The sequence below is a fragment of the Stigmatopora argus genome, chromosome 6, assembly GCF_051989625.1.
Source record: "Stigmatopora argus isolate UIUO_Sarg chromosome 6, RoL_Sarg_1.0, whole genome shotgun sequence".
Taxonomy (NCBI): Eukaryota; Metazoa; Chordata; class Actinopteri; order Syngnathiformes; family Syngnathidae; genus Stigmatopora; species Stigmatopora argus.
This window is the reverse complement of record NC_135392.1, coordinates 10,044,991-10,055,344: the sequence shown is the minus strand read 5'-3', so window position 1 is coordinate 10,055,344 and position 10,354 is coordinate 10,044,991. Positions and strand designations below refer to the sequence as shown.

The 10,354-nt window shown below is 38.9% G+C and overlaps 1 protein-coding gene across 2 annotated transcripts in view; it reads right to left on the bottom strand.

The window, feature by feature from the left end:
* Positions 1 to 958: 958 nt before the first annotated feature.
* The window catches only part of adamts9 (ADAM metallopeptidase with thrombospondin type 1 motif, 9), a 49,353-nt gene continuing 39,957 nt past the window's right edge, over positions 959 to 10,354 (bottom strand). For both annotated transcript variants that reach the window (XM_077602328.1, XM_077602329.1), the window contains 10 exons: positions 9,885 to 10,061; positions 8,661 to 8,831; positions 8,286 to 8,480; positions 7,886 to 8,015; positions 7,642 to 7,736; positions 7,115 to 7,209; positions 6,877 to 7,010; positions 6,331 to 6,422; positions 5,561 to 5,665; positions 959 to 3,581 (listed from right to left, as the gene is read on the bottom strand). In XM_077602328.1, coding sequence (XP_077458454.1) covers positions 3,492 to 3,581; positions 5,561 to 5,665; positions 6,331 to 6,422; positions 6,877 to 7,010; positions 7,115 to 7,209; positions 7,642 to 7,736; positions 7,886 to 8,015; positions 8,286 to 8,480; positions 8,661 to 8,831; positions 9,885 to 10,061 — 1,284 coding nt within the window. In that variant the 3' untranslated portion in view covers positions 959 to 3,491. The remainder of the gene's footprint in view (positions 3,582 to 5,560; positions 5,666 to 6,330; positions 6,423 to 6,876; positions 7,011 to 7,114; positions 7,210 to 7,641; positions 7,737 to 7,885; positions 8,016 to 8,285; positions 8,481 to 8,660; positions 8,832 to 9,884; positions 10,062 to 10,354) is intronic.

Here is a 10,354-nt window from a genome sequence, read left to right as displayed (position 1 = left end):
GGGGTTGATATTCACAGGTGTTTTCATGAAAAGCAAAAATGGCATTCTTCTGACTGCGTGCCACTCACTATCCCAAGAGAGCAGATTTGCATAGATTCTCAAGTGACAATCAGGCAAGTGAAATCCAAAAGTGAAGAATTATTAAGTTATTACAAAAGTCTCATATAGAGCTGAATCAAGGCCAGAATTATTTAATTAAAAATATAAATCTAAAATAAGATAATGCGAGAAAAAGATAATGCAAGAAAAAATTCCAATGCAAAAACAGATTCCTAAAAAGTGGTTTCTATTCATCTGACAGTTCCAATTCAGTCATTAAAATGTGAAAACGAACAGATTAATCCAGCGACTTTTCAGATCAAATCCAAAGGTTTCCATGCCCTCCAATATGAAAAAAATGACCTCAGTGTTTGTGTCCAGTAAGTCCATCTTATATGTATCCTTTATTCATATTTCTACACCACATCTGGCCCGAGGTGCTCTTCTGAACTTAGCAAGTCTTTTGAATGGCCTTGCATAAGAAAACAGTAATAGCAATAGCATGCTTATAATTGCTGCCTGCCTAGTATTTCTCGGAGTCAAAAATACAAAATTACAGCGGGTGGATTATAAAACAAATGTGGCCAGTCCCTTCAAATTAAATTACAGAGACTTGACTGGAAATGCTTCTTTATGTTTATTCAAGATCCAGGGTCAAGCTTCACTCACTCATTCTGTCTAAAATTGGAGATGCCTGCTATGGGCATTTAAATCAGGAATTTCGATCTGGATTATAAAACTTGCAACATCTCCGTGACCTATTTGCATGGTATTTGGGGGCTAAGTTAGGTTTTGAAGACTTCTCTCATCACAAGAAGCAGTGAACTTGTCAGATTTCCAAAATAGGATAGATTTAAATAATATACACCAGCAGTGGCAATAAATAAGATATATCTGTGGATTTCAACATTTAGCACGATTACAACAAAGGTCAATGGAGTCTGAGCATGCCAGTCTCATTAAAATCAGCCAAGACAGTATCCCATTCTACCTAACAGTGTCAAATGTCTCACAGGCAAAGTTCATAAAAGTCTGTCAGCACTTATTAAAGTTCAAAGAACAGCAGCCTGCCAGTTACCCAGTTAGACACTAAGAACTTAAAAGTGTTGGGAACATCTCGTGCAGACTTCAGTAGTTCAGCTCTAATCCTTGTGAGAAGGTCCACCCCAAAAGAAAACTAGTCACAAGGAAGTCACCTTTTGATCAGCACATTTCTTTTTTTTCAAATGTCATATTGTAGGCTTTTCTACTGGGGCTAAATTGATTTTTTAAAATAAAGTTGGTTACAGTAGCCGCTCTTAACTGTATCCATTCTCTCTATCTTACCACTATGTGCACTCAAAATCAGTTTGAAAAACATCAAACCCTAATGACAAGACTGTTGCTTGTGGGTGATGACATTTTATTTCCATGTGACATTTTTCCCTATTCTTCCTTACCAACAAAAATACTATAACAATAAATATTTGGCTACATCATTGAAAATAATGTATAATCTGAGTTCATATCGTGCACATTCATAAAACAAGGTACAATAAATATCAACACATCAAACTAAATCTAAATGACCCATTAAAACAAGTAAAGTGATACATTTACAGACATCTGATTAGCATCTGTCAATTTCATTAAAAAAAGATGATAAATAGATTACGACATTACAATAATCCCTTTGTTTGTTTTTGTTTCCTGAGAGCCTGCTGCCCATAAGCACATTTTAACAATGAGAAGTGCAGTAAAATGTAAGTGTCCTATGTCCTAAGATATGATGCAGACTTGTATTCTGGCAGATCTGGCTACATTATCCCAGTGAGAGGTATCGACTTGAAAAATCAAAAACACAATGCCGTCTGATTTGTTTGTTATGGACAATAGAGAATGGCAATAGTTAAGAACACTGGAACAGCATGAGATCATGTCAGACACGCACAAAAAAAGGTACAATAAAGTACAGAAGGTAACGGTTAACATAGTTCCCATGGCCAGATCTCGCAATGCTTCAACTACTTGTGAGGTCTCTCGGTGGACGGCGCTATGGAGAACATCTGCGGGGTATCTACTGGTTTTATAGGGCGTAGGTGAACTCTTGCTTTCAAGCAACACCCGAGACGATAACCTGTGTGTTCTCTCAAGGTACTTTGTCATGCTACTTGAAGCTGATGCCAAAATAAAGTGAAATTTGTTGCAGATTGTCTCTGGAAATGTCCAATTCAGCAGCTTCTAACATTCTTTCTGTTATGCACAACATATGCTTCTCACTTCCTCTAATAATAATAATAATAATAATAATAATAATAATAGAAAAGGCATAACAGGTAAAACAAAGTGACCAAATTCAACTGCTATTCAAATGAGACAATCTAATTTAATTTTGGACTCATACATTGCTGCAAATTTCCAGGATGACCCTTTCTTTTGCATCTTAACTGATGTCCATTAAGTCATACATGGATGACTTTAATGGCGATAAACATGAGACAATTGACCCGTCACTCAAGCCTCATCTTTTTTTTTATGATTCCAGGCAAAAAGATCCTATTAAAAACTCACTTGCAGTAACTCTGGCACTAGCAGCTGCGTAAACATAGCTGCAATACTCCTCCAAGCAAGTGTCTTAATCCTAAATGTAATTTCAGCACCCATTAAAGTCATATTTAACTGCAAAAGTTAGTTAATTAGCAGCTAAAAAAACAATTACCACTTAGTGTTGAGCTACCATATTATGGAATCACTGTTTCTGCACACTCTAGTATACGAAAGCATCTATATACAATATCTGGATTGAGTAAACTGAGAGCCCTTATAAGAATCACACAACTATTAACATTCTGAATTTACAAATAACTATCATGCATAATATAAAGAAATAAAATGCGTAATTATCTTGAATCAATTATCAATGTATTAGCCCATGACCCAAAAGCCTGGAAAATAAAGACTAACAGCTACAATAAATAAGACATATATTCCACATACTGAATACTTATTTACAGTAAATATACCAAATTAATTGATACAAAATGAAAATTAAAAAAAAGGTCATGACATGGAAGGATTTTAGTTGTGTGGTGGAGGTAACCCTGAAGATGAGACATTTCCACTACGTAAGCACCAGACTGACAAATAAACAGAACAATGGCTGCCACGAGATTTTAGTAATGGAAAAGCTGAATTTTAACCTCCTAAGGCCCAGACTCTTGCAAGGCTTGCATTTCATTTTCTTTGATATTTAGGCTAATAAGAATTATGTTTTTACATGATGTAGTTTCTGAGAAAAATGAGGTCCACAACATAAGCGGACACCAGGCCCTCATAGTCCAAAATTTAACATTGTAGTCTTGTGGCAACCAAAAATGTGATGTCCACACATGTGGACGCCAGGTTTTAGGAGGTTAAACAGAATATTATCACGTATAATGCATGTGTGCAGAAATCTGACCCTTGTGTGGGATCTAGGCCACTGTAACGTGCAGAAAGGAAGCTGAAGCTGGGGTACATTTGCCACAGTAGCCTCCACATCTTCCTGAAACTCTGCTGCCACCCTGTGGGCACAAATGGAACAACACTAATTATATATTCCAAATTTTATAATCCTACTTGGTCAAATACACCAGTATTATTTGTTGTGGTGGTAGTTTGTAATGTTCTTTATAAGGACCTTAAACATAGCGCTTTGTCTGTTGTTGTTGTTTTTGTATTTTTTTTGTATTCATTCATTTTCTGTACTGCTTATCCTCACAAGGGTCATGTAGGGTGCTGGAGCCTATCCCAGCTAAATTTGGGCACCAGGTGGGGGAAACCCTGAATCAGTGGCCAGCACAATGAGACGGACAACCATTTACGCTCACACTCATACCCAGGGGCAATTTGGAGTGTTCAACCAGCCAACATGCATGTTTTGGGAATGAGGGAGAAAACAGGAGTAACTGGAGAAAACACACAAGCCCAGGGAGAACATGCAAACTCCAAAGAGTAAGGACCGACCTGGGATCCAACCCTCGACCACAGAGCTGTGAGGCCGTCGCGCTAACCAATCTAACCCTCTTCATATTTTATGAAGACCGCATTACGGATTTACAAGTTTTTCAACAGACACAAAGTCCGGCGCCATCATTTGAATGGACCACAATTACAAACTTAATAACAAAAGTTGGCAAGCCCAAAGCTCTTCTCTTCTTTAGCGTGTCTGCACCTCCTCCTGATACAACATGGCTTTTTTGTTTAAATATATTTATATATTTAAACCACCTGCAGAGACCAGATTAAAACTGAAATTGACTATGGATATTAAACTCTGAACATGTCTTGGCATCTCTGCTGCCTCTGGCCCAAAGTCTTGCCAAGAACTCGATTCCCAAGCTTGATCTTTATGTGAAAAGCAGAAGGTGGGTGGGCACTTGACAAACCACCAGCCTAATAAGGTTCGTTTCTCTGCTCGTTTATGGAGACAGACTCTTGGAATACAGAACTTATAAAGGAGTATGTAGTCTATTAAAAAAGTTACAAGGATTTTAGAATCCAAAATTTATTGTTTTGGATTTTAAAAAAGGACAATGATTTCATCAGATAAATAAAGTTAAAGTTTCATAGAAACTTTTTTTAGCAATATAATATTCATTCATTCGTTCATTTTTTTTAAACACTTTATCCTCACTAGGGTCACGAGGAGTGCTGGAGCCTATCCCAGCTGACTGAATTGGTGGCCAGCCAATCGCAGGGCACGAGACCGACAACCGTTCACTCGCACACTCATACCTAATGGCAATTTAGAGTGTCCAATCAGCCTACCATGCATGTTTTTGGAATGTGGGAGGAAGCCGGAGTACCCAGCGAAAACCCACGCAGGCCCGGGGTGAACATGCAAACTCCACACAGGTGGACCGACCTGGATTTGAACCCAGGACCCCAGAGCTGTGAGGCCGACGTGCTAACCACTCAATCCGCCGGGCCACCTCCAATATAATATATATGGTCAAATTAAGCGATACACCAAATCACTCCTTGATTCTTTATGAACCCCCTCAGTTGAGAAAACAACAACAATATAAAATTTTCTGAACATCACATTGTATTGAGCGCAATGGGTAGTATTTTATTCCTCAAAACCTTGCCAAAGATTTTCCTCCCACAGATTGGATGGTGCATGCACAGCTGTGCATAATCAACTGGTGATTTATACTCCTAATCTAAACTGTTCATGTGTATCAAACCCAGCAAAAGGCATTCCAGGGGAGGAAAAACTTAGTTCTGTGGCCAAACTGCAGTTTTGATTAACCCACAGCAAATTATGAAAATATTGTGAAATATTGCCCGCACAAGAGACTTAAAATCTACCTATATTCAGTCACTAAAACAGTGCCTCTGCCACTATCTTAAAGTCAAAACCTGAAAACATGTTGAAATCAACGAGGGAAACTGTCTATATAATTTATAATTTATACCATTATTCAGAATGCAATCTGATTACAATAAAGCAAAAGAAAGTAAATGCAACTTTAAATGGACAATCTGCATTTCTTACCAGTGATTTTCTGATGTCAGCCACAGCATAATTGCCTCGAGTGATCCACAAACTGTCTGGAGTTAATTTAAAGCCTGTTCCTGAGAGATTGATGCTGAAGCGCCCCTAGTTTAACAGGAAGAAAATAATTCGAATATCACATATTGGCTGTGTGTTTAAAAATGCATGACAAGTGAAATTAAAGTATGCCCGATTGGCAATATCAAACAACAAAAGGTAAGGATTAGTATGGTGCAATAAATGTATTTTGTGTTCTTCTAGTTTTACACATGGCATTGTACAGATCATGCATCTGTTGTAAATCCTTCTGCCACCTGGTGGAAGCGAATCTTTCTGCAGGTGTCAATTAAAAAGCATCCACAAATAAAACAAAACAAACAGAATAAAGACAGTAGGCCTATATATATAAATTAATCAAGATTTTTCAAGAGTGATAATGGTGTCCGTTGCTGGTGGGAAATACATACCATGCTGAATATTGATTTAAAATTGGTGTATACAAAAATCAAATCAATCATATATGTATGAGACGTGGTATGTTGATATACCTTCATTTCTAAAAGCATGCAATCCATCCTGACATCCATTTTCTATACCGCTTGCCCTTATTTAGGGCTGCGGGTGAGATGGAATCTATTCCAGCTGATTTAGGTGAGTGATGGGTACACCTTGGACCGGTCGCCATGCAGCAAATTGCAGCAACGTGAACAGGACATGCATTAATGGTGATAGAAATTTGGATACATTTGAACATTTTATTTTGTTCTCACCTGTGGACATTTGGAGGCGCTGTAGCAGTCCCCTGCTGTGCCAAATGGAATCTTCTCACCTTCAGAAGTCAACGCAAACTGCCAATCTGCAGCTTTATGGTTGAGAATAAAAACATTACGAAGGGACATCCTATACGAAAACATACCTGGATGTAAATTTTAATCACCATTGCATCCACTAAACCTCCCAAAGTTTATTAGCTCAAAGATTAAACTGAGGTAATTCATTTTAAACCGAACATTTGGTCAGCACTTCTGTTTTTAGGGTGTGCAATATCAGCAAAAAGCAAAAGAGGATCTTGGCCACCCTGGTCTTGTAAGACTGAAGACATCTTGAGTCCATTAACCCTTCATAAGCATGGCTGTAATTAAATGGCAGGGGATGTTCTTATTTGAGAGTACGGCAGGATGCTTTAAAGTTTAGATCACATATAGTGAGAGTGATGGTGTACATTCCCATAATTATCTCAGGATGTTGTTTTGTTTGTGGCACCCTAATTAGGAGCCGCAAAGCTGCATACGCTACACGTGAATGGGTGACTCAACTGATGATGTTCATCTTGCTTAAGTCCAGGCGAACTTTAGAGAAGGCGCTGAAGCCCGCAGATGAATAGTCCCGCCGGCAGTCACAGTGTTCTCTTCTGGACCCATTGAATGGACACTGGGAGGGGTCATTGAGCCTGGAATCACAAACAAAAAACAGAGATCTGTTTTACATTTGCAGACTTGCTCGCACTCTCTCTCTCTCTCTCCCTCTCTGCGTCACTGCTAGCTGAATGTTTACCTGAAGCCAAAGATCTCAGAAAAATTTTCCCTCTCTCCTGTTGTCAAGGTGATATACTCCTGCGGATTCTCTGTCTGCATTCCAGCACAGTAGATCTGAGGATAAAAATGAAGAGTGGGGAAAGGATGAGGACGATGTTAGTGAACAGTAAAAGAAACTGTAAAAGGCGAGCAAACGAATGCTCTTGAGAAGTCCAAAAATATTGGACATTTTTGAGCTGTTGACCTTAACCCCAAACCACATTAACAATAACAATGTGACTACAACAGTACTAATGTCAAGTTTATGTTTATTTTTCTGCATTTTGTTTTCATATTATTTGGGATGTACAGTATGATCGATAGGTATCTGTGCAATTGTGTTTTCTTGCAATTTTTCATTTATGAAGCAGAACATTTTGAAATTTGGAATAATATATTAGAGAGATTTGTTTATTCATTTTCTTTCACTTTTATTTTTATTTTAAGTACATTCAAAACTTCTGGGATTATTTTCATATATTTGAAGACTAAATAATAGACTTTTACCTTAACAGTACTCCCTTGAATATTCAATAAGAGTTCTCCATCTGGAACCATGCCTTTCAGGTTCCGTGCATCTTGGCAGCTTGTAGGCAAATGGCCTTTTGGAAAGAAAAAAAAATGTTGCAACTTTACAGTAGGTAAACACAAAATTTTCTTTTTAAATCATGGTGGGAAAATTTGTATTTAAACTTATGCTGTGTGAAATATTTCATCAAATTTTGGCTCTGCCATAAAAAAAACAACTCACAGCTCAGGTTTGTGCAGACTTTTCTGGCTTCTGGCATCACATCCAGTGAGCATTTTTTGCTTAGCTGCCCATCTGCTGTCACACATTGCACAACCCTCTCCATCACTCCATCTCCACAACTCGCTGAGCACTAGAAAGGAGATGGAGAAGTGTCAAAATGAGGTAAATCAAAATTCATCGTCCTTTTTGTCACTTTAAAATCTTTCATCTGGTTCATGGCAGTGCTGTGCAGTGAAGCGCTGGCATTAGGAATCTGATTTACACAGTGGTGTGAAAGTCTGCTTCGGCGTTAAGTTACTTTTCATTCATTAATTCATTTTCTGATCCGCTTTATCTTCATTAAGGTCGCAGGGGTGCTGGAGCCTATCCCAGGAGACTACTGTTTATAGGGTTTACTTACTTCTCCCCACGTTCCAACACTCCACTCCTGCAGAGGAGGACAAGACTCAAGATGACAAGGCCTATGCCTCTCAGGGGGGGTCCCTGGACAGTTGGAAAGAGAATGATGACTGTACTCGTAGTTATTCTTTTTGGTGTGCATTTCGCTGCAGGAGATCCGACGCTGGCGGTAGCCTTGACCACAGCTGGCGGAGCACTGGGAAATCAAATAAATGACTGATATGAAAAAATGCAACAAATGGAGCACTGAGAATTTGTAATGTGAATCCTTTTTTGTGCAAGACATGATTAGAAAATGATGGGTTACACAAAATAGTCTCTCGCGAGCTTGCACAGATTTACTCTGATTGATGATGAGTTCTTGTTTAAGGCTCACCTCAGTCCATTTTCCAGTCATCCAGACAAATTCACATGCTTGGACATTGCAGCTTTCTATATCTGGAGGTCTAATTTGGTTGGCACAGTACATTTCATGGACTTCCTGCTTGAGGTGGTCAATACATTGTAAGTCTCGACTTCTGTGCCCCAATCCACATGATTTACTGCACTGTAATGAGAGGAAGAACAAAATGTTGTGTTAAGAAAAACTGAACAAACAACTGGAAGCATTTTCTAATCATCTTTTAAGGTTGTCACCTGGATGTACCACACACATGATCATCGTGCATTTTAAAAAAATACTACAAACAATAGAACTTTGATTAGAACAAGAGCTAAAAGGACATTTTTTGAGAAGAACCATAACTACTAAGAACCCGATGAAGCTTTAACATTCCACACTCTATACTTATCATGCATTATATCACATATGGAATGAATTGAAGTCGCAGTCCAAACATTACGCAAGAGACTCTTGCGTCACAAGCGGCAGCAGCTGATTCCAGCTGGGCTTCATCGATTCATGTGCAGAACTCATGTCAAACAAGGGAAATACCTGGAAATGTTATTGTGCTGGGCAGCTGTTCTTAGGAATGCAACATTGAGCCTAAGGGTACTACTACTACGGTAAAAGTTACGATAGATTACTGCTGGAAAGGAAAGAGGACATTTTCAAAATATTTATGATTTGTACATTATTAGGGGATTTGGTGATGCAGACTCAAAACCATTGGTTAATTGAAAGAGCCCATACTGGTACAGCTTTCTTCACGATACAAAAAGTTTTAGACGTGCTCACCATTTTTAACATGAAAAAATGCTGCCCAGTAAAAAACACACTGATACAACCTGTCAAACTGCACACAACAAATTCACGTGAGAATTTTCACTTGATCACGTGACTATTTTTAGCATTGGTGTAGTCCCTTAGAGAGGGCTCAATACTCCCGCTGTCAACCCACAATGCACAAATGATTCACACCACTATGACAATAATGTTTAAACAATATACTGAGCCCAAAGGGTGACCAAAAACAAATACTTTGTAAAGTAAGAAAAAAAAATCATCAGATTCCCATCACTGTGTGAGGCAAGGAGTAGCCTCTTTTTTATCAGAGAGTCCTGCTGTTCTAGCAGAGCAGGCCTGCAGCTTAAACTCATTCTGGCCAAGATTCAATAGCTGACATAAAACACATTTCTACTGAGAAAGCCCAATTCCTACCGCTTGCCAATCTCCCTCTTTCCAGCGGTACTGCAAAGGACACTCAGCGAGCCGGCAGCTTTGACTGGACGCCGGGCGGGAGCGCTCAGGGCAGTCGGTCTGAAGTACTCGTCTCCAGTTGCCAACTTGGCAGATGACCTCTCGCCTCTGGACACCGTCGCCGCAGGATGCTGAACACTGGAGGCAGGACAGGTACCGCTTGTTAACAACAATACATTTAAAAATGAAAAAACAACAACAAAATAACCACTGTAACTTGACTGTCTACAGGAAGAATATGTGAGTTTTATCAAAACATCTGGTTGGATTTGTGTTGAATTCATGTATACTTGAATTAAAATAAAAAATATCAAAGTTTCTATTTGTACTGCATCATTTGTCATTTTTCTACTTGTGACCTGCGATTGGCGGGCCACCAATTCGAGGTGTCGTCTGCCTGGTACCGTAGTCAGGCTCCAGCACCCCCTACG